This window comes from Hylobates moloch, unplaced genomic scaffold (genome assembly GCF_009828535.3).
Source record: "Hylobates moloch isolate HMO894 unplaced genomic scaffold, HMol_V3 SCAFFOLD_10, whole genome shotgun sequence".
Taxonomy (NCBI): Eukaryota; Metazoa; Chordata; class Mammalia; order Primates; family Hylobatidae; genus Hylobates; species Hylobates moloch.
In genome coordinates this window covers 4,174,025-4,197,398 of record NW_026652285.1, presented here as the reverse complement: position 1 = coordinate 4,197,398, position 23,374 = coordinate 4,174,025, and the positions used below count along the sequence as shown (strand labels likewise).

Here is a 23,374-nt window from a genome sequence, read left to right as displayed (position 1 = left end):
GCTAATAGGATGGGGTGGGCACGAGGAGGCGCAGTGGTAGATGGAAAGAAAGTTTTTTGGCTTCTTTCTTGTCTGGCTGGATGTGAACCCAGGAAGGTGTTGGGCAGGCCCACCTAACTAACGGGTGGGGAGAGGCAGGTTTAGGTTCCCGTTTCTTCCAGCAGGAGAGCCACCTAGAGACTAATCTAGCCAGCAGAAGCAGCCTCGGAGACAGGATGTAGCATGCCCATAGAAGGGTGCTGCCCAGAAATGCCCCCTTCTGCAGGCTTAGATAGAAGACAAAAGGGCTGTTGGTGTTATGCCCATCCTTGGCAGCCGCTCCCATTCCTGTGTGTGGGGAGGCCTGTGGTTTCTGAGTTGGCCTGAAGGGAATTTCACAATAAGCAGCTCATCTTGGGTCTATATTACCCCTCCTTGCTCAGTCCTCCTCCATCAAATGACACTAAAATCACCGTGGAGAAGACACTGTATTAGAATGCAGCTTTCAAATCCCAAGTCCCGTTTTATTATGCACTTGCTCATCACGATGCCAGAGCCTCAGCTCAAAGTCACCTTGCAGATGTCCCCCAGCCAGGGGTGAAAGACAGGGCTGCTGGGTCCCCACTAGAGGGCGCAGCCGGCAGGCAATAAGCACCCAGTTCTGGCTGGTCCCGCCTCTAGCTAGGCTTCCGGGCAGTGGAACCCGCACCCTTGAGGGCTGGGCGCACGGAAGAGAGGAGCCTCTGTTTTCCACAGTCGACACTTCTCTCTGTCTGTCTCTGTGAGCAGAAGACCCAGGCTCCAGAAAGCATGTTCAAGTCCCCGAACAAGCCATCTGGAAACCCATGCATCTTCGAGAAGACTCATAACAAGCAACGGCTCTGGCTGCTTAGGAGAGAATGGGGACTGCCACTTGGCACATAAACTTGTCAGTAGTTGTTCCTGCTGTCTGACAGTGGGAAGGCATTAGGGACAAAGCAATTTTCTTCTTTTGCAAAGTCAGCGTAACTCCACAAACTGAACACTGGCTGGCTACACAGGAAAGGGGGTCATTTGAGAACCCCGTCTCCCTCTAAGAGGAGAGGTGGGGAGTGGGGTTGGGGGGTTGGGGAAGGCATGAAGCCAAATCTCTCACCTGAGGGTGCTTTCTGTGGAAGTCATTCTCCAGTCAATTCTCAGTGATCTTTCCAAGCGAACGGTGCCTTTCCCCAGGCACGGAGACTTATTCTGGGGGGCCAGAATTGGTCCCATATACCAGGATCAGTTCGGGAAGAGAGGATGGGACATGGCTCTTAGTGCGCAAGGGCACCTTGTCTACTGCTCAGCTAGGGTGTGCGTGTGAGGGGGCGGGGGCAGGGAGCACACTTTGTTGAATAAATAAACAGTGCTGAGGTTTATAAATTGGATATTATGACTCCTGTCCCAGAAGAGGACAATGTCTTACAAACATCTTGGCATTTTTGCAGCAGGAGCTATGAGCGTTAAGTGGCTTGGGACAAGTCCTGCTCTAGGATGGCAGTTTGGGGGCTCATTGTGGTGATCAGGTTCATTTCATTAGCAGCATCCATGGCAAGTTTCTCTTTGCCCCTCATCCTCACTCTCCAATATCCTCTGGGCTTTCCCAGTCAAGGTGGCACCCACAGAGTGGCAGCAATCGTGTAGAGAAAGGGAGCACTGGACTCAGAGGCAGAAGACCTGCCTGTGACCCCAGCTCTGCTCTTACGGTCAGGTGCCTTGGGCTAAGAAGCCACTCACAAGCCCAGGTCCTCATCTGTAGCAAGTGAGTGATGCTTTCCTTATTCAATCTGACTCACGGGACTGCTTCAAGAATGAAAAAGAGACAGAGCTCTGTAATTTGTCACATTTAAAACAAATACACCCTATTTCTGAAACAGTTATGTACGCAGAGCCCAATAAGGCAGGTACCACATGCAGATTTAGGAAAATCTGATATAGGAAAATGCAATTCAGTTGCCATATGAATCAGGATGTGATTGACAAAAAACCCAATTTATCCATTTGGTGCATTTAATCATCTTGGGCCTGAAGAAAGGACTCCTGGGACTGGGGGCCACAAAAGCAAGGACACCGAATCTCACCGAGGACGGCAAGAGGAGATGCACTTGAATGAAAGCTGGTGGCATTTCACATTGGATAAAAGGAGAAACTTCCTGACCATCAATAAAATACTCTGATGGCTGACCTAGGAAAGCCCAAGAATCTTATCCTAGAGATCTTAACAGAGACGGATGCTGCAGGCTTAGACTCTCACCTGCAAGGGTTGGCCCCAAAGCTACTGGGCACCTTTCCCTTAGGGTTCTAAAGAGAGACAGGAGAGATGCCTGCTGTCTGGCCAGCATGTGGCTCTGCCCAACTGTGGTGAGAAGGGGCTGGGCTGAGAGTGGAATTAGGCGTGGACGGTAGGGAAGTGGTGGTAGTCAGAACAGCCTCACTGTGGGTGTAGAAAAGGTATGGAAGTCTAGTCCAATAATTTCTGTGTTGTCCCTAAGTGACGTCACTGGACCTGAGGCAAAAAGCTAGAGCCAGGACAATGAGGGGGGCACCTCTAGCTCTAAGGCCTGAAAATTGGATTATTGCCGATCCAGAGAAAGCAAATATTTACAGAAATCTTTTCCAGATGAGCTCAGTTCACATATTTGGAACAAGCCAGGGGCCCACCAAGTTCCAGCCCTAGACCCAGCTCCTGGTTTGGTGGGTCTCACATTTCCGCAAAGGCCAGGGCTAGCCCTCAAGACAATTTCAGTCATCTGCTTTGTGAATTATCGGCTGCTGCCAGGTTTCATTTCAGGCAGAAGATCGCAGTGGCCCCCGGTACATTTCCGGGAGAGAGACTCCTCCCTGCCCAGCCTGTGTGTGTGGCTTGGGGAGGCAAATGCAATGGAGGGCCCACCCTTGCCAAGTCCAATTCAGAAGGGATTTGGGCTGACTGGTGTCACGGCCTCCATTCCCAACCCCTAGTCCCGACAGGATGGAGGACTGAGAGCAGGAGAGGTCATAAGCCTGTGTGACAGTCTATGAGGGCAGAGGCTGTGTTAATCCATCACACTGAATTTTAGGAGTTTTTGTTTCAGAGAAATTTAAAGAAACTAAATAAAGTTATCATAGTCTCCAACACACACCTCTACCTTCATCTCGTCTATATCATGCTTATATCTGCCTTGATTTAAAACTCCACAGTCGTAGGATTCTGTCTCCCCTATTAGCAAGAAACTCCTGCAGGCAGGTGGGGAACTCTCAGGGCTCTCAGGGGACTGTATGTTCCTAGTCAGAGGGCATACTCTCCAAAGAGTAAGAGCAACCTTCTGCCATTCCTCAGTGGACACTGGGTCCACAATGCCAGTTGGCTGTCAACAGTGAGGGCCTGCATCAGTCCCTCTGAACAGCCAGCCACTCTTTACTGGAGGGCTCTGAATTTCGGCAACTGGGCAGCCAAAGGCCTTCCTGGGGAACAGAATTGGGGACCCCATTCTGCAGTTTCCTTCATGTGTCCTCTGAAAGCGGTGCCCACTGTAAATAATTGCAGATGGTCAAATGGGAAAGGTCAGCATGAAAAGACAAAATCTATTTCTGATAATGGAAGGAGAACACTCGGTTATATATTGGCATGTCTCGAGCAGAGCAAGGCAGCATTACACTTCAGGAGTCTGCCCGGCCAGCTATGTCCCAGCAACCCTTGGCTCAAGCTTTCCATCTAGAGCTTAGCCTGGAGGTAGGAGAGACTGGTAGAGAAGATCGGCAATGATGTCCAACCTGGGAAAATTGTATGACACGCTAAATTAAAATCAAATCAGTTCAGGGACCCAGATGCAGGGACAATCAATTTTACACACAATGCAGTTTTTAAAGCTCTGCTGAAATTCAGGCTATTTCAGAAGGGAAGGGAGAAAATACTTTAAAACTGGGGGAGGATTAAGAGAGCAACGTGATGGGATTTCTTTTTCACTGTCTGCATATACAAACAGATATATTACTGAGAGGTACAAACTCAGCCTGGTGTCAACATCATGCTAGTCTTGATGTATCTGGAGTCCCCTGGCTCCTCTTACGCACTGCACGGGACACATGGTGAGTGTCTGTGCATGCACTGGGCTGACAGGGCAGCCAGCATCACGCAGACATTCCAAATGTCAGTGACAATGGCGCCAGTCTTATGATAAGTTGTAGTTTCCGCTCGTTCTCCAAACTTAACCTGATTCAGACCACTGAGGTTGGTGCTGATAGTGTCTACTGGTTAACGTTGGCCTGTCTCAAGTAGGGAACTGATGGACATTAGCACTTAACACTTGTGAACTATTTTGTAGAAAGATCTTGGCTTCTGGTCAAGTCACACTCCCCCCAAAACCCTCAGGAGATAATATCATTATTCGCCAGTTCTACAACTCTCATATAACCTGTGAGTGGTGAAGCTGGGGAAGCACACTACCATTCAGATCGGTGTGAGGAAAAAGTTCCAAACACCCAGAACTGACCTATGTGGGAAAGGCTTTGTGGCTAGGACCATGCATTTTCTGTTGAGATATAATCTCGACAGTGCAGCGGTGTAATCTCGACTCACTGCAACCTCTGCCTCCTGGGTTCAAGTGGTTTTCCTGCCTCAGCCTCCTGAGTACCTGGGATTACAGGTGTGCGGCACCAAATCTGGCTAATTTTTGTATTTTTAGTAGAGACAAGGTTTCACCATGTTGGCCAGGTTGGTCTCGAACTCCTGACCTCAGGTGATCCACCTGCCTCAGCCTCTCAAAGTGCTGGGATGACAGGCCTGAGCCACTGTGCCTGGCCCTCCTGGTATGTTTTTATTATCAGCCCTGATCTGAGTCTGTAAGTGTGTCTCAAGCCCCAAGGCCAGGCTGGGTGGGTTCTGGACTGGTGGGTTGGGAAGGTGGGTGAGGGAGGATGGTGGTTAGCAGTTGACTGCTGTCTGCTCATGGTGTAAATTCTGGGGATGGAGCAGCCTTGAACGGGCTGTGGCCTTGTGGCCAGAGAAACCAGGCTTTTGTCATGAGGCCAAGGAAATAACTTTCTGGAGCCGAGGTCAGTTCTCATTTCTCTCAACCCCCAAGGGCCCTGAGGGACTGCGCTTGTTTGCAGGACCGAGGCAAGTGTGGAGGGCCCCGGGAAGGGAAAGGCCATGGGGCAGTCACGGGGGCCCTGTGCAGTGAACGGATTTCACTCCTGCCTGGCGTTGGCACAGGGCTTGTCCTGCTTGTGTGAACTATCTGTCAGGCTTCACCAGACCAGGCTTCAAGTCTCAAAGGCAGGATGGTGTTCCTGATCCCTCTCCGCCGTGAATGGATGCTTCAACAACACCTTACCCTGAGTCTCTAAAACGCTTCAGAAGAGGAGGGAAAACCAACCCGGGAGACAAATGTTTATGGTTTGGCTGAAGCAGGCGGTGTCTTAACACTAACATCCTGCTGCCTCTTCCTTAAATTAATTGGCTTCAGACTCCAGGCCCACACAGGTTAGAATTTGCAAGGAATAACAGACAAGGAGGCTCCCCGGAACCTGCAGCACCCATGCCATGCTGCACTGAACCACCCAGCAGCTGGGCACGCAGCCCTGGGGAGGCAAGATGCCACCATCACCACTCAGCAGAGAAAAGGCAGAGAGGTGGCCCCTGTTGGGTGATACCAGAGCCTTTGCTTCCTCATCCAGCCCTCCCAGGTCTGAGACTCCACAGGAAATAGACAGGGAGCTTGCTGCCCAGAGACAACTCCCTATTGTCTCTTACAGTTTGGTAGCTCCAAGTTTCTCCTAGTTCAGTCCTGAAAATGTCCCTTGCTTTGCTTTGATCCATTGACTGCCTCTGTCCTTGAAGCACATTCGTCTGTTTTTTCAAAAAAGAAGTCAGTTTGGCTTTTCCCCACGTGTCGCCAGCCACCCTCTCATGTTGCGGCTCTGCGGTGTGCTCAGGCACCCATTTGCAACCTGAAAGCCACACCCCCCTGCCTGCCACCTGCCAGGAGGCTCAGATCCTTGCTTGTGTCTTATAAGTGACTGCACTCACTGCAGGCCCAGTTTCTGCATGACAGACTGCTGCCAAAAGAAAACCCTATGAAATCCAAGGCTAGGACCACAGACTTATGAGGCAGCCTAATATAGTCTTCTCGATCATGATGAAAAGCTATGTAAGAATGAGATGTCACTCTGCCCGTTAGGCCTGATACTAGTAGGGACAAAACAGGGCCTGGAGGTGAAAACCGATGAGGCAAGAAGCACAAAGTTCTAGAAGCTGTAGCTTCTGCAGGTGTGAGGCTGGAAAGCGAACTCATACTTATGAGCCCCTACTGTGTTGCCAGGCATGTTGGTAGGTGTTTCACACCATCTTTTTTCATGCTCCGAACATCCTGTGAGAGCAGCTGTGTAACCCCTGTTACAGATAAGGAGACCAAGGGTTTGAGCAGCTAGGAAATGTGTCCAATGCCACACAGTGTCTCGGACAGGACCAAATCTGGCTCTAACTTGAAGGCACATGCTTTTTAAATTACGCTGCTCAGTTGTCCCTTCTGGAATCATACTTTGACAAGGTTTCCTCTGTTTACTTGGATCTTTCTTTGCCCCAGAGAAATTGCAAATTCAAGGATACAGAATAGATTCTCCAACCTTGGAGTAGAAGCTCCTGAGGGCTTGGACCCGGTTGCCCTTTCCAAACTGGGAGGTCCTTGGCAGTGGAAACATCTCTCTCATCAGGGTGGGGGTTCCCTGAGGTCAGGATCTGACTGCCCCAAGAGATACAGGACTGCCTCTCTGCTGAGGACTAGGCCACCCTCCACTGTGCCACAGCCCAAAGAATAAGCAGACTTGCAGTACTGGTGGGGTCAGCGTGGAAGCAGAGAGGGCACTGCCAGAGGGAAAGTAAGCCCTGGTCAACCCTGGGCCCTCACTAGAACTCCCCTCCCCCACCCCAGGAAAGTGCCTGGACCCAGGGGGCCACCCAGAGAGCTGATCTCAGTCCTAAAAGACCACTCCATTCTGCTGACAGCCAAGTCCTTTGGGGAGCTGGCGCGCCCTAGGGCTGAACAGTATTTACTGCCCAATCATATCTAATAGAAAACTCACTGCTGGGGCTCTAGCAGGCAGGGGGCAGGGTGGGGTGGGGAAGGTATCCCAGGGGCAGCCCCTTGAGGATCCACACAAAAGACTTTCCACTTGAGTAGCTCCTCTTCAATGATTATAAAAGCACAGGAGTTTAATCCATTTTTGATGTAAGCACTAATAGTTCTGTGTCCTTGAAGTTCAAAGCAGGCGCATACATGTCACTAATTAGCGAAGCACAGAGCCATTCAGCTCCCTCTCATGTTTCTAATTAGGTCTTTAATAACAAACAAACTCCGACCTTACCAAAAGGCCTCCATTGGTCAGTCAAGGAGGGTGGCCGCTTCTCTGTTTACAGTTGCTGCAGGCTGCTAGTTCTACTGGTACATGCCCTTAATCTCAGCCAGGACTGGCCTGTCCTCAAGAGAGAGAGGAGGGTCCCTCTATGAGGACAAAAACCCCTTGGTCCACCCTGAAGGGCGGCCTTCCTGACCCTGCTGGGAAGACCAATGGAGGCAGGAGAGCCGTGGGTACCACAGCAGCAGGCTAGAGATCCCAGCCCCACCTCCCCACCTCCCAGGTAGAGGAGGCTGGGGTACCAGTGACAGCCACAGAGATGTTATGGAGCTTTACATCCAGCAAGAACATGATGATACTTGAGCCCAGTGTTACACACTGGGCCTGCCTGAGGCTCACCCTGCTAGATTCTGGTTTGATGGGTCTGTGATGCAGCCTGGCCACTGCACAGTTTAAAAACTCCCCAGGTGATCCTAACAGGATCAAAGTTCCTGTTAGGAACAGCAGCAAAGTTCAAGAGCCACTGCACTGGCCACAATCTCTGGGTTGATTTGCTCATTGACAGCAGCTATTAACAGGTCCACTATTATTCATGAATACCATCCACACAGAATCAAACCCTAAGAGATTTAATCAATCACACCCAAGGATGGAAGTCTGAGGACAGATGTGTAAAATGATACACAGTTCTGGAACCGCTTCTGTCCCTCCCATTGCCTTCATGCATTAAACAATTCATGGCTGTTTTCAAATTCCCACCAAGTTTCCTATCACCTGGAACCTCTTGGCTTTCTCTCCACTCGCTTCTCTCAGATCTTTTTTCTTTTTTCTTATTTCCCTTTTTTGAGAGGGAGTCTTGCTATGTCATCCAGGCTGGAGTGCAGTGGTGCAATCTCAGCTCACTGCAACCTGGGCCTCCAGGGTTCAAGTAATTCTCCTGCCTCAGTCTCCCAAGTAGCTGGGACTACAGGCACACACCACCACACCTGGCTGATTTTTGTATTTTTAGTAGAGATGGGGTTTCACCATGTTGGCCAGGCTGGTCTCAAACTCCTGGCCTCAAGTGATAGGCCGCCTCGGCCTCCCAAAGTGCTGGGATTACAGGCGTGAGTCACCGTGCCCGGCCTGTTCTCTCAGATCTTAAGGCACTGTCACTGTCCCTGTTCCTATCTCCAAGGAAAAGGGATTTCGAGCTTTGGAAACAGCAGCAAAACAGAGCTGTAGAGCTGAAATGGCCCCCAAGGACCCTTCAGTCTGAATTCCTCATTTAGTAGAGGTGGAAGCAGGCCTGACACCAAGTCTTCTGATTCCCCACTCTGCCTTCTATGCTCTTATGCTGCCTCTATTTTTTTTTTTTTTTTAAGCTGTTAATCGTCCTTACTGGAGTAATCAACAAGGCAACCTCTCCCTCTAGGAGGGAGAAGGAATAGAAAGAAAGCCTCTCAGCTGCTTTAACTTCGAAGGCCAGGGCATGGGGAGCCACGGGGACAACCCTGAACACAATGTAAACTTCCAGCAGATCATTTCCAAGCCTGAACCGAATGTGCCCTTTAAGCCAGATGGGAGGGGAGTCACTGGAGTCTTGGCGGCTACCTCCATTGAAGACTTAAAGACTATTTGACACACCTGGAGCTGATCAATCAAAAGCCAGAAAACAGAGGACACAGCAAAACTGGACTAAGGGTTTCCTCTGACACTGGTCCATGGTGTCTGCTTTGCTGCTGTGTGTCTGTCTTTTCTCTGAAGGATGGTGACGCTGCCACCACCTTTCCACCTGAGTCAGTGACAGACCCCGACTCCAGGGCATCCTGGATCCTATGTCTGTCATACTGAGCCTCTCCTCTTCTCCCCAAGGTCAGAAGCCCACCCTCTCCAGGATACAGTCAGAAATAACTTCCCGAAAGAGGGGCAAGCGGGGCCGGCGTGGCTTTCCCGGCTATACTAGCCTCTGCCACAGGCACCCAGGCATCAAATGTTTACCACAGACCTGGGCAGACCATTTTATTAATATTAATAAGTAACCAGGAACAAAGGGCCCCTTTATTTTTAGCTTTCTCTAATTGTGTAGTAATTACTCATCTACAAAACAAATGAGGCCCGGCTCGCGGTTGCCATGGTACCGGGTGCCCAGCCTCCCTGCAGGATGATTGGCCAAGAAGCCCGCTGCTCCCGCCTTGGCCCCCCCCCCCCCCCCCCCCCCCCCCCACTGGCTCAGAGCAAAGCCCCAGCAACTGGGCAGCCAATCCCCTCCCAGCTCTAAGGCCGGGCGGGGCTTCCCAGCGACCTTCCAGATGCGATCCTCGCAGCCCACGGGAAAAAATGTTGACTCATCCCTACAGAGGACGTCTGTCTTCCCAGAGAAGCCCGCCCGTGCTCCATCGCCTAGTTTCTTCTGGGCATTGGCTAACTTCCCTCAGCCTTGTTTCAGCTAAAGGTTCCCTTCCAATAATTCTCTTCAGGCTGGCTTCCTCTTACACGACCACGCCTCCTCGCGGCCTCCTTTGTCTGACATTGGTCTGAGTGCATTCAGGGACCAGAAACCTGTCAGCCAAAGCCAGGCAGTGTCTGCAACAGCAGGAGCAGGTGCAAAAACTACTTATACTGCCTCCTGAGGCCACTCGTAAATGATTTGGGGTTATCTCCTCCCCCAAGGATAATGGAGAATTTAGTTAAGAGCAGCTGTGGTTTTTTTCTTGGGTGTCTGTTTTAAGGTTGCAGAGCCTGGCTCAGCCATCGCAGGGCTGGTACGATGGAGCGTCCGCTGACAGTGGCTTAGAGGACAGAATGACGCCAGGCTTAGGCTCAAATCCTGTCTCTGCCACTTCAGATAAGCTACTATCCTTTCCAAACTACAGTTTTTAAATCTTTAAAATGGGAATGAGAATGACAGTGCTCACTTCATAGGGTTATGAGAATTAAATGGGATAAGGCAGGTGGGCTTGACATGGTACTTGGCTCACTCATAATACATGTGAGCTATTATTATTAACATCTATTATCATTATTGTATTCAAATTGACTAGGATGTGTCTCTAGTATTCTATTGACCACTTACAAGATACCTTTCCTGGAACCCTCTTAGCCTGTACCAGGGAGTGGCTGCCATCGTGGTGTTCTCATCCCGTGACAGATCTAATTTCAACAGCCCATCACAGCTGTTCAAAAGCATTACTTGTCTGCTTCCTGTTCTGTAGGATCCCACGCTGGGAAGGGAGACCTTTTTTAAAAAATTAATATTAATAAGCAACCAGGAACAAAGGGCCCCTTTATTTTCTGTGTTTTCTAATTGCATAGTAATTACTCATCCATATGAAGAATGAGGACTAGGCTGACTTTGCCTCCGGGAGGCCTGATAGTTTGCATTGTTGGGGAAAGCAGGTGCCACCCACAGATACATGCAAAATATCTTCCAAGGAGCCATAATCTCACCTTTCATTCAGGAGAGCTCACCAATGAGGAAGAGGACTGAGGACCTGGAGCAAAGGAGGGGGTGCCCCAGGTAGGGTGAACCAGGTATGGCTTCCTGGCACTTTGAGCCAAATTTTGACAGAGGGGGCAAAGACAAGGACAGAGGGAAATGGAGTGGCAGAAAGAAAGGGGACAGTGGCCACCTCAAGGGCTAGGGAGTGGGAAACAATAGCCCCAAGCAGGGAATAAATAACAACTTGTTGGCAGAAGCAAAGGAAAGTTAAGGGAACTAAGGCAGAGATTTGCCATGGAATGCCCCCCTGTGTCTGCCTTCTCAATGCCTCTCACTCCACACCCCTTGCTCCAGGTCACAAGCCCAGCCCCAGGCCCAGGATTAGGGGTCAGGCTGTTCTTTGTGGAGCTACCGCCAGGCTTATCTTCTTTAGATGGTTCTGTCCTTACTGAGCTCCACTTGCATGAAGAGTAGGAACCTCCCTCTCCTATATCAACATGGCTTTCAAGATCTCCCAGAACCTTGAATGTGTCTATCTCTTCAAGCCCATATTCCCTGCCTAGCAGACAGCTTCCCACTCCAGATTCTCCAAGGCCTGTGTCATGTCTTGCCTCCTCCACTAAGCGTCCTGCCTGCTGGGTACTCTCTGACCATGTAGGAATCTATCCTTATTAAAGGCTAGCTCTCACATCGGTTGTGTACTTTTGTCCTCCCCAGAAGACTGGAAGTCGGCTAAAGACAAGGACCATACCATGGACTTATTCTGCATCCCACCCCAGCCCCTAGCATGATGTTGAGTCCAGAGTTAATCATCTTATGGATAACAGCAAAAGGCCTACTGCTTCTTGAGCAGCTACATATTAACATCTATGGAGTGTTTAAAATGTATACGAATTATCCGTAACTCGTCCACCCACCTCAGTCCTGCGTCTTGAATCCATCCTGGACAATGTTGTCAAAGCTTGTCTAACATACAAATCTGATGTCAATTCCTAGTTTCAGGCCTCCCATGATCTCACAGGCCCTGCCCATGTAAATCCAGTCTCCTTAGCATAGTACCAAGGGTCCCCTGCTCTGATTCTGCCCAGCTCTCTGGCTTTACCTACAGTTACTCCCCTGTTGCATTTTATTCTCCAGCCAGAATAAAGCAGGGCCTCCACCTCACTCCATTGTCCTGGGGTCTGGTGGCTTTGCCCATGATGTTCCCCTGGCCCCCTGGGGAGCTATTTGTCCTTTAAAGTGGAAACATTCACTCCCCTGTGAAACATTCCCTGACTTCCCAGACAAAGCTGATCACTTCCTCCTCTGTGCTACTTCCGTTCACTGGATAGGCTTCTGTCACTGGGCTTATGGCATCCTGTTGTAATTACCCATTAGTTTCCACACTAGGTTGGGAGATCTTCAACGGCATGGAGACTGCTTAGTATTTATCCAGCAACTTCCAGGAACTTCGGGGGCTGTGGTGGGCATCCACTGGTTGTCTCTCTGGCATCATTCTTCCTTTTCCCCTCTTATCAGCATGCAGGTTTTCCTTTGGGAACCCATCCTTACACCACTGTGTAAAGAGCCATTTGATTTAGAGGGGGATGGATCCCACCCTCAGTGACTGGTTTTGTAACCCAGCCTTACCCAAGCAGCACAAAGCTCTGGACTTTTCCTAGAATTCTGGACCATCTGATTCTCCTCTTCTGGACAGGATGGTATGATGCCAGAAACTGCTGCAATCATTTTGCCACCATGAGGAAAACCAATATAAAGACAGCATTGAAATGAGAAGGAGGGCGAAGCTAAGAGAATTGCACAAAAAAGATCCCTGAACAATCCAGGCACGAAGCCCACTCTTCTGTGGAGCTTCCAGGATGTCAGCCAATAAATCCCCCATAATATTTAATTCCCTGTAACATTAACCTATAGTGTTTAATCAGAGTTGGGAGGTTTCTGATACAGTCAAAAGCACCCTTGAATCAGGCTTAGGACACTACCTACCACATATAACAATAATTACTATTGTTATATACTTAATAAATATCTGCCACATTCAACTCCATGGCAGGTGTCCTGTAGGTCCAGTTCTGAAATCTACATCTGAAAGATCAGACTATGAGGTTTTAGGCCAGAGACTGAGCGCTTGGCCTATACAGAGCTAGAAGCTGAGGCTACTTGGGCTGTCCCTACACGGTCTTTTATTTTATTTTATTTTTTTTCCTACATGGTCTTTATTCCTGCTTGTGCCCAGTGTCCTGGGGGGCAGGTGTGTCCCTCATAAAAAACACGGCTTCTCCAGAGGGCTACTTAAGGAGGCCAAAGACCTGGGTTCAAGTCCAGGGTTCTTCACCTTTGACCAAAGCCTTGCTCTCCAGGTAACCAGGTGTGTGATTTTAAATAAGTCACATAGCCTTTCGGTAGCCCAGCTTTCTCACAAAAACAAAACAAAAACATGCTTGTAAACCAGGCCACAAACTTCTGCCTTCCTGACTGTCTCCCAGGGTGGCTATGGTAATATACATCACGGTGTATATCTGAAAGTCAAAACTCTGCAGAGGCCAGGCACAGTGGCTCACACCTGTAATTCCAGTGTTTTGGGAGGTCAAGGTGGGAGGATCATTTCAGGCCAGGAGTTTGAGACCAGCTTGAGCAATATAGTGAGACCCTGTCTCTACCAAAAACAAACAAACAAACAAAAAAAGAAAAAACAAAAAACACACAAAAATCCCAAAGCCGGGCACGGTAGTATGAACCTACATTTCCAACTACTTGGGAGGCTGAGGAAAGAGGTTCACTTGAGCTCAGGAGTTCAAGACTGCACTTCACTCCAGCCTGGGCAACATGTGAGAGTCTGTCTCAAAACAACAACAAACCAACCAACCAAATTAAAAAAAACCTCTGCAAAACACAAGCAACCATGAATGATACACCCGGGCACATGCTCCTTGGATGGTTCTCACCAACCTGCAGGTTGATCAGCTTTAGGGGCTTCCTAGACCCTGCAGTGCCCCCACCCAGCCCAGGGTGCAAGAAGCCTGGTGCACACCCCTCTCTGTTGTGCTCTACACGCCCTTATGGAGCTATGAAGGACACCACCACACCTTCCACCCCTGCTCGACAGCTGGGCCTGAGCTCCTGAGCCGACACAAGAGCAACGACCAACCAGCTCAGGGGGCAGGCAGAGATGTGTCAACCACTGAAAATGATTCCACTGATTTGAAAGACCATTAGCATTCCCCCACTCCATTCACTTTAGGATTAACTTATACTTAGGTCTGGGCTTCAAGGCTAGTCACTAATTGCACTAGAGTTGATTTATCAAGTGCACAGTATTTCTATTACAAAATTATTGATTAGAGCTGATGTATTTTATCCTCAACAGGTTTGGTCTGAAAGCCCTTGGAAAATGAATGAAGCTGAGGTCAGCAGCGGGCAGCTGTGAGCATTATTATAAATTCACTGGGGTTACTGAAATCCAATGCTGGACTCTTTATGGTGAAAGTCCTGGCTCTCCCAGAAATGAACATTTTAATGACAAACTGGGAAATGAGGTGTCCATCCCCAGAACACACGGCAGTGGACTGAGAGATGTGTGTTCAGGTAAGATCCTTTGGTAAGTCTGGCTGGTTGTGGTGGCTGGCCCTAGTGGGTCAGAGATTTGTTCTCCCTCTGGGCCACTACTGGCTCTATTCTATGGCCACAGATGTGGCTTTATCTTAGCACAAGTGTGTCCCCATGACCTTACCCACAAATGGACCATCTTGGGCCCACAGCCCCCAGAGGATGCTTGCTGCTAGCACAGGAGGCTGGGTGAGGAAGCAGAGATGGAGGCACTGCATCCCCCGCTCCGCCCCCCATCAGATCTTGCTCATGGAAGCACAGGAAAGCCATCTTCAGAAATGAAGGCACACATTGATCCATTTTCCTTTTTCAAATGAAGCTGACCGTGGTCATTCTCAGGCCAGAAACAGTGCATTGTGGGAAACACGGACTTTCAGAGGACAGGACTAGAGTCTCAGACCACCGAAGGCTAGAAGTGCCATCTGCCTTTATATTCCTTGGTGCTTGGTACAAAACAAATCCTTAATAAATACATGTTGAAAGCAATACCTGGGAACCCGAAAGCTTATGGTGCAACTGACCCAAATAGCTCCAGGATCCCTCCAGCAAGTGGACGAGTGTATGTGGGACACTATCTTTCATGTCCCCCAGCCCCTAACATATATAAGGCAGAGGCTAGCAGTGGGGACACAGAAAACATCTTGAAGGGGGATTGGGATGGGCATGCCTACTTCTTGAGATCTATTCTCCTCCCCAAAGCATTTTCTTTTCTGGTTCAAGTTAAACTATTTATTCCATCCCCTGACTTGCATTTTACTTTTGCTCATTTTACCAACTGGAACTGGAGCTCTTAGAATTTCCAGCCACAGGGCAGCAAAGCCATTCTCCTAGCAGAACCAGACCTGGGATTTAGGCCAGTGGGAGGGGATTTTCTGCTCTCTCTGCCTTCTGTCCCTACCCTCTTCTCTTCCTCCCCAGCCTCGGGCCAATTTGCAGCTTCAGCAGCCCTGAAGCCTGACAGTTCCAGCCATCAACCTGTGTACCTCCCCCAACCGCACCCCCATGCAGGCCAAGCTAGAAGAACAGCTCCTTCCAGATTTATCTTCCTGGGCCTTGGTGCCCTTATCCTGTTTGGTGGCAGACTGGCCCTATTCACATTCAATCCTTGTTCATTCTGATTCTGCCACCAATTTCCACAGCATGGTAGATTCTTTCCACAGCGCTACCATTTTGCTCTACCTCTACGCATTCTCTCAGGGGACTTTATGGACTCTGACGTTTTCCTGGGCTTCTGTCTCCCACAGTAGATAACTTACACCCTGAAGGTTCACATCCCACCTGTGTTCCATCAATGCTCTTGCAGCATTGGGCAGAGCCACCACACCCTGACTTAAAGAGCAGGTTCCAAGAGGCAGGCACTACTCACTCAGCATCAACACATAAAGAGTAGGGACACCTCCAGAAGCTCTGAGAGACCTCTGGCACTCCCTTATGGCTTGTCACCACAAATGTAGGGAAGATGCACGTGCTCCTGTTCTAAGGGCACAGGCTGCAGGACTGCTCCTTTCCCCTCTAGGGAGCCTTCCTGGGGAACTGGAGGAAACTAGGGGTGGTTCCTCTTGGATGTTCCAAGCCGAACTCCCTTTCTGTCTCCATGAAACTGTGCCAGTCACCCCCATGCTAAGAATGTCACCACTCTCACCCTACTTGACCTTCACCAACCCTAAGAACAAATGGCAATGATTCACCAGGGCCAAGTGTATTCCCTGTCTGCAGACCAAGGATCTCAAGATTTCAATCCCTTCCTTACCATGTCTCATTTCCCCTCCACCCCAAGAAGTAATCCATATAGACAGGACTGCCACATAGACCTGTATCCCTGAAGGGCTGGCTGTGACCTGCCAAAGGACTCAAGGAGTAGAGGGGTTTGAAGGAGACTTGCTGGTAGACCTTAAGAAATGAAAAAAGATCTGCTCTGTTCAAGAATAGTATGAGAAAGACAAGAACAAGGAAGACCTTTAAGACTCCTTCCAATCCTGGCTCCATTTTTGCACTATAATTGGATGATATCAACAGAGACCTCAGTGGGGAAGGCTAGAGCTGAGGGTGGTGACCCAGTTCTGGACTGGGGGAGCGGGGAGTGTGAGGGGAGGTGGTGGTGGCTGATGGTGAGAACATGGATCCAAGCCCCTTGGAAACATTGAAAATATGGAGCCCCTTCTCTTCCTGGTCCCCGCACTATCCTTCAGACGGCCGTGCTGTGCCGAGCCGTCAAAGACCCTGTAATATCAACTCAACAATGCATGTACTACAACTACAGCTACGGCTACCAGTACATCTACTACAGTGCATGCATTTAGTTCAGTCCCACAGATACATACAATCTAAGAACAGGCAGGGGAGGTGTGAAATGTTTTACTGGACAACAGGTGTTTTGGAGTTGTAACTAATAAAAAAAAATCAAAAACAAAAGTGTACAAAAAAAGACATTTCTTGAGAGTTGGATATGAGTTTGTTTCTTGAACTGTTTCATCTGAACAAGCAAAAACATGCAAACCAGCTGGTACTAACAGGAAGCTGGACACTGAGAGAGGATTAATAGGTGTGGACAAACCTTCCCGCTGAGCGTGCTCAGAAGAGTGTTTGAGAGGAGGTGTGCAGATCCTAGCGTAAGAGAGGCGGGAAAGTATGCCTCAGAGACACTCTCACCGCAGCCCCAACCAAGCAAGAGAAAAGACAACAGAAATATGACTGCTCACACTCACCACCACCATCAGGAGCTCATGTTACTAGATTGGAATAAAGCTGGCAAGTATAAAGTACAGTAAGGGGTCCTGGCTGGGGCCGGGTGGGTGGGGAGAGGCGGGACGGGGTGGCACCAGGGGCTCAGAAGCTCTAAGATTGATACACGGACCCACCCATAATGTCACCCCAAACTAAAATACCCTGAATATCCAAACCACTTCCCTCACCTGTCGGGGGAGGCTTCCGTCAAACTGAATTTAGGTTTGGGTGGGACATGATGGGGCCACTGGAACTGAATGAATACGATCAAAATAAACAAACAAACTCTCGACTGAGCACAAGAAAAGATGACATTTCAAACTACCAGGTGAAGGGAAAAGAAAAGTGACCACTGATAGTGAAGTTATCTAGGAGTTAGCAGGGACCTCACCTGGTGGGGTCCCCTGAGCCCTGCTCACCTCAGGTCCTAGGGGAATTAGGAACAGGTGGGCAGGCTGGCCCAGAGGAGTTGGCTGAGGTGGGCACAGACCTCAAGGCCCCCCCGGACCTCCTACCCTGACACCATAGCCCTGATGGATCCAAGTTGCCACCCTGAGCAAAAACGAAGCTGCCTCCCACCCCACGGCCCTCAGCAAGTGCTTCTCCCCTCAGGAAGCTCCCCCTATAAGTCATAATGGAAGGAAAAAAAACAAAACAAAACCCAAACGTTGGAGCTAGACAAAAATCAAAGACAAAAAAAGGGCCCTCATAGGATGATGTCTGATCCCTAAATGAAGCCTGAGAGCCCTGGGGAGCAGAGGCCACGTTTTCTACTGTTTGGAGTTGCCTGCCAGGTTTAGCACGGTACCAGGTTCAAGGTAGGTACTCAACAGACTCTCCCTGAATGTCTCCCTGTGTCTCCCTATAAGGGAATGCAGTTGAGTTCGTGCTGACCTGCAGTAGTTGAGGCTGCAGGAGCATCTTGGGGAGGAGCTGGGGTGAGTTAGGGCTTCAGGAGCTGGGGAAGGTGAAACTAGGCCATCAACATCCAGTGAGCCCTCTGTGGCCTAGACTGACGCACACACCCGAGTGAGTCTGTGTGGTCCTCGAAATTCAGAGCAAAGAGCTTTTGCTACTGAGAGGCCACCCACAGGTAAATAATTGGCCATCCCATCAGGCTTGGCTTCCCCATCATTTTCTAGAGGGAGTGAGGTGACAGTCCCCTTACTGGCAGAATGCGTTAAAAGAAAGAAAGGCAGAGCGCTTCCTTTCCCAAACCTGTAACCCCGTTCCAGGTCCAAAGTGGGGCTGAGGAACTAGGGTAGCCTGGCTACACACAGGCAAGTGTCTTCCTGCCCAGGCAGTGCTCTCACTATGGTGGATACAGTCTAGTCATTGCCTGGGGGCACATCTCAAGCCCCTGACACACCCTGCCCGGCAGCACTGCAGGGTTGCCCTGTAGCTTCTAGGCTGACCCCGCACCCTGTGGGGTGGGGCGGGCACCTCGGAGTTGAGGATTTACTCCTTGCGCTAACCCAGGCTGGTGTGGGCAGGTGGTCTGGGAGCACACTCCTGAATAGAGTTCACTAACAGTGCAGCGATGAGTATGGCTGACCTAGAATGGGCTGGGAGAGATTTTGCTCCCGATGGAAATGGCTACAAATCAAACACCATTGATCCTGAAAAAAAAAAAAAAAAATGTGTGGCTGGAGATGACCTTGGGGGTTAGGAGTTAGAGGGATGGGTGGGACTCCCGCCTGGCTCTGGGGGTCCATGAGAGGGTAGGGTGGCAGAAGGGGGCACAGACCGTGGGAGACGGCTCTCAGACTCATAAAAAACCCCATGCTGCCCTTTAAACTTGCCATGAAGTCAAGGAGAACGGGGTGGGGTGGGGAGAGAGGCAGGGTTAATTTTGGGTTAAAGTTTAGTTTCATAATCCAAGTTATAAAAAGAAAGAAACTGAACGGAGAAAACAACAACCAACAACACTCAAAAATCTCAAGAGTTTTCTTTTCTCTTTTCCCCAACCCCAGGCACAGGTAGGGCCGAGGCTTGTTTATAATGATACCAAAAAGCATCAAGTTAAAAGACCAAATGGCACAGGGAGACACGAGGCAGCTGTGCACCCCGCCCCTGGAGCCCGGGGCTGGGGGGACCGAGGGACACTGGCCAGAGGGAAGGTGGGGCCTTTGGACACTGGCTGTGGTGAGCAGAAGCTCAGGACGGGGGCCCCACTCTCTGGACCTGCCTGCCAGTCTGCCCACTTGCCAGCTCTCTGGAAAACTGCCCCTCGGCAACCCCTGAGAACTCCCTAGCCCCCTCCAAACAAAACCCCAATGGGATGATTTAGGGGAGTGGATCCTTTGTAGCTCGAGGCAGTGCCAGTTTGCATGGAACGGATTTTTACTGAAGTTTTCTAATGGGCCTCACTGTGCCAAATTCTCATCACCCAGGGTGTGGGTTCTTGGCATTTGCCCTCTGGGCTCTTAATGCTCTATTTCCTGGTACCCTCACCAGCCCCCCACCCTGCCCAGCCCCACCCTCCTCAGAGCCCTGTGACATCAAACTAGGCGGTTCCCTGGGTGCTCCAGAGCCCTGTCCGTGGGGCATGGGGGGACAGAGCTGCAAACCATGACCACTCAGTTCAGGGAGCAGGGGTGGGGAGGGAGCCCAGGGCACAGCAGAAGCCCTGCTTGCCTGGGAAGGCAGAAAGCATTTTGGGGAGAGGGACAAAAGGGACCCCGGGCATCCTGGACATGTCCCAGCTCTGGCCTGACCCCATGGTAATGCTGGGAAAGTGTTCCCATGTCACTTGAGGGGTTCCAGACCTCCAAAAGGTTGGCTTTGGAGACAGAAGGACTGGAGCAACCTCATGGGACAGAAAGCCCAATTCCCTTGGCAGCTGGAGCTGAGGAGTCTGGCTAAGAAGAGTCTGGGAGGCACAGCGGCTCCAGAAACAGCAGCTTCATTCACTGAGGTCCAGGGCTGGCCCCATGGCTGCTTTCAGGGGCTCTGGGGGTTTAGCCAGACCAGCAAGCCCACCTGCCAGTGCAGCAGGGGCCCAGGGAACAGCCTAGCACTTCTCTGGCTGGCTCAGGGACCCAAGGAAGGGAGCCTGTTGAATTAGCAAAAGCCAAGGAGGGAAATGACCACAGGTACCTGAAGCTAGCTGTCAGGTGACGGGATGGTCAAAGTCAAAAAGAAACTCAGGTTTTTTTTTTTTTTTCAAGGAGAGAATAATAATCTGCCTTTGGTTTGCAGTCCCATGACTGACTGACCCCACTACAAGTGCCCTGGGTGGCCAGGCCTTGCCCGCGCCTCCCTGTCCACCCCCTCCCAGGGGCTGTGGTGAGAGTGGTGTTGGACAGATGCAGCCACACAGATCCGACAGGGCCGTGACCTCCCCCTGCACACTGGGGGCATGCCTGGGAGTCGCCTGTCCCATACACCTTCCTACCTGATCCTCTTGCTGCCGCCACCGCCGCTGCTGCCACTGGTCCATAAGCCGCTGCTGGGAAGCCTGGCCAGGAGAGAGAGGAGCCTGAGTCATGGAGGAATCCTTGAAAGGGCCAGGCACAGACCTAGGTCACGGGCCACACAACCCCCGCCCTCCACACAAAGATAGGAGTGGGAAGGGATTTTCACAGGGCAGCTTTTGGGAGGGACACAGAGTAGTGGCTGTCAGGCTTCTGGAAGGCATAACATCTTAGGTGCGTTTGATTCTTACCCATTTGTCACCCCAGAAGCTGGTTCTAGAAGGCCCACAACAATAATTCAAGAATTGTAGGAGGAATTTTCTTGGGAAGCGGGGTTGAGCTCCCTGTTGACCCTGCATCGACACAGTGGCTCCCCTGGGGTTGTCTTGAGTAGAACTGAGCATGGCTGGGCTGGCCCACTGCTCCTTGCAGAGATCACGGCAGAGTGGTCAGCCCCATGCCACAGGCAGGAGGCACTTAGGACGGCCTCTTGACAGAGCACGCACCTTGGCCGGGAGCTGGCTTAATTCCAGCTGTTCTCCAAAGGCGCTGCAGGTTAGCGTGGCCTTTTTAACTCCAGACTTTTGTCAAAACATCAAGTCAGCAGCATCACAGCCCCAGGCCCGAGGGTGAAGCATTTGGGGGTCCCAGGTGATTGCATACACATGGAGCCAGATAGGGAAGGGAGTGCGGGGCTGCAGGGGTCTATTTGGGGTGAGCCCTATGGCTTTATTTGATCTCTCAGGGTTTCAACCTCCTGAGGCACTTGTGGGAATTTAGATGTGGCTCTTCGGTCTGAGCCCCACGGTCCAGATGAAGCTGGCACTGGAGGGTCTCCTAGGGGTCCCTGGAGTTCTTCTTGATCAAGGCTTATGCTATCTAAAAATGCACCGGGCAGCAAGGATGTCCCAGCAACAGGAATAATAGTCAGGAGGCCAAGGTAACCTCTTGTAGCTGCAGAATCCAGATGAAGTATGCCAAGTTCCCTCCCTTGGGCGTCTCTCAGCCACCAGTACGTGCACGCACAGCCTTACGCTGGGACATATACAGATACACTCCCATACATATAAAGACAAACATCCTCTGCCATCCAGGAAGATGCTTGGAGGCCTGACCCCAAGACCCATTTCTGATCACTGTGGTTTTAAATGATGTGCCAGAAGCCAGCCGCAAACTCAATCAACAGCCCCCAACAGGGCTGCTCAACTTTAGCTACTAAGCCTTTTAAACAACGAATTTCTACAGGACGAGAGGAAGACATGCACTGTCAAGGGCAGGAAGCAGAGGAGGGAAGAAAGCAGAGACAAAGCTCCCCCAAACAGAGCGAACTAGAAGCCCACTAAACACTAAGACTATTGTCCTAGCTACACGGTACTACTGAAGGGAAAGAAGTTCAAAGGGGAACATGCTACTCTAAAAAGGTCAGGCTAAGCTACTAAAAATGTCAATGAAAAGACATACTTGCATTTAAATATGGTAATAGGGCTGTTGAAGGGGGAAAAAGAAAGATCCAGGTGAAATAAATGTATGGTTGTCCCTGGCTGCAGGTCTCCAAGCTCCCATGGAGACCATGCATGGTGACTGGAGGCCCTCCCTTCCCCAGAAGGCAGCAAGGAACCCAGAGGGAGACCAAGGAAGGGACCCCCAACCAAGTCCTCTCCCCATTTCTTCCAGGCAGGATCTAGATTTCTGAAGATGAGGGTCCTGGCAGAAATTGCTGAAGAAACGTAAGGAAGAAGTCAAGTTATTTCTCTCTGTCCCAACCCCCAGGACACCCAGGCTTCTGCTGCTGTTAAGAGCAAGGCCCAGGGGATGCTGGAGGGAGAGGATGCAGGCGAGTCATTCCTTTGCACTCCTTACCATGCACTGAAAACAGCAGGTTTCCCTGGAAGCACGGAAAGACTTGGGGGAGGGGGAAAGAGGAACAAAGTGGGGGAGGGGAGCGTAGTCAATAAAAAGACTTGTTAACAAAAGGTCCATTTTCTGGAATTGAGTGCATTTTGGACAAAAAGTCTGAAAAAGGAAGAAAAAAAAAAACGTATCCAAGAAAGGAAATCCATTATCCTTAATCTCAAATAAAGGCTCCTGCAGGAGGTGGAGCATCAGACGCTGCTAAGGGCTGGAATTTCATCTCCACCCTGGAGAGGGAGGGTGTGAGAAGAGGGGCCGAAGGAGCAGGGCTGCCCGGTCTGTCCCTCACACAGCACGGGCAGCAGCTCCATAGTCGCCACCCCACTGCCTCTGTGCCCTCCATCTGAAACACCAGGGCCTTGCCAAAACCTGGCCTAGCCCCTTGGGAGCCTCCTGGTGGGGAAGGGACGGAGCTTGCACCAGCATCCTGCACAGCGGTCCTCCTGGCCCCCTTCAGCTGCTCCTTGCCATCCTCCTCCTGTTCTATTAGGCCGTCCAGCCTCACCAGTCACCCCTCACCCGCCAAATATATTTTCCATATGACCTGGCAGACAGGCCCCTGATACTGAGTTCCCAGGGCCAGGCCTCTTCTTGGTGGCTGGGCTTGCGGGAGATGGGCAAGCACAGATAAAAGGGGTGTGTGTGTGTGGTGTGTATGTGTTAAGTGTATGTGTGTTGGGTATGTGTTAAGTGTACATGTGTCAGGTGTGTGTGTGTAATGTGTGTTGGGTGTATGTGGATGTGTGTGTTGAGTGTATGTATTGGATATGTGTTGAATGTGTTGTGTACACGTGCTGGGTGTATGGATGTGTGTGTTGAGTACATGTGTGTTATGTGTTGTGTATATGTGTTGGGTGTATGTGGATGTGTGTTGAGTGTATGTATGTGTTGTGTGTGTGTGTTGTGTTTGTTGAGTGTATGTATTGTGTACATGTGTTGGGTGTATGTGGATGTGTGTGTTGAG

General features: G+C 50.5%; 1 protein-coding gene and 1 long non-coding RNA gene across 8 annotated transcripts in view; one reads left to right on the top strand and one right to left on the bottom strand.

Moving 5' to 3' along the window:
• MSI2 (musashi RNA binding protein 2) overlaps window positions 1-23,374 on the bottom strand; it is a 428,839-nt gene that overhangs the window by 12,002 nt on the left and 393,463 nt on the right. For 4 of the 6 annotated variants that reach the window (XM_032162824.2, XM_058444886.1, XM_032162825.2 and 1 more), the window contains one exon: window positions 20,481-20,543. In XM_032162824.2, the coding sequence (XP_032018715.1) occupies window positions 20,481-20,543 (63 nt within the window). Of the gene's footprint in view, window positions 1-16,913; window positions 16,964-20,480; window positions 20,544-23,374 lie in introns of all 6 variants that reach the window. The other 2 variants (XM_058444888.1, XM_058444887.1) reach the window with 1 other exon arrangement.
• On the top strand, window positions 9,606-11,378 carry LOC131384349 (uncharacterized). 2 transcript variants are annotated; one of them, XR_009215103.1, is made up of 3 exons: window positions 9,606-9,766; window positions 10,773-10,831; window positions 11,187-11,378. It is a non-coding gene; the product is annotated as an uncharacterized LOC131384349 (long non-coding RNA). The 2 variants fall into 2 exon arrangements; XR_009215104.1 differs by having other exon boundaries at window positions 10,773-10,845.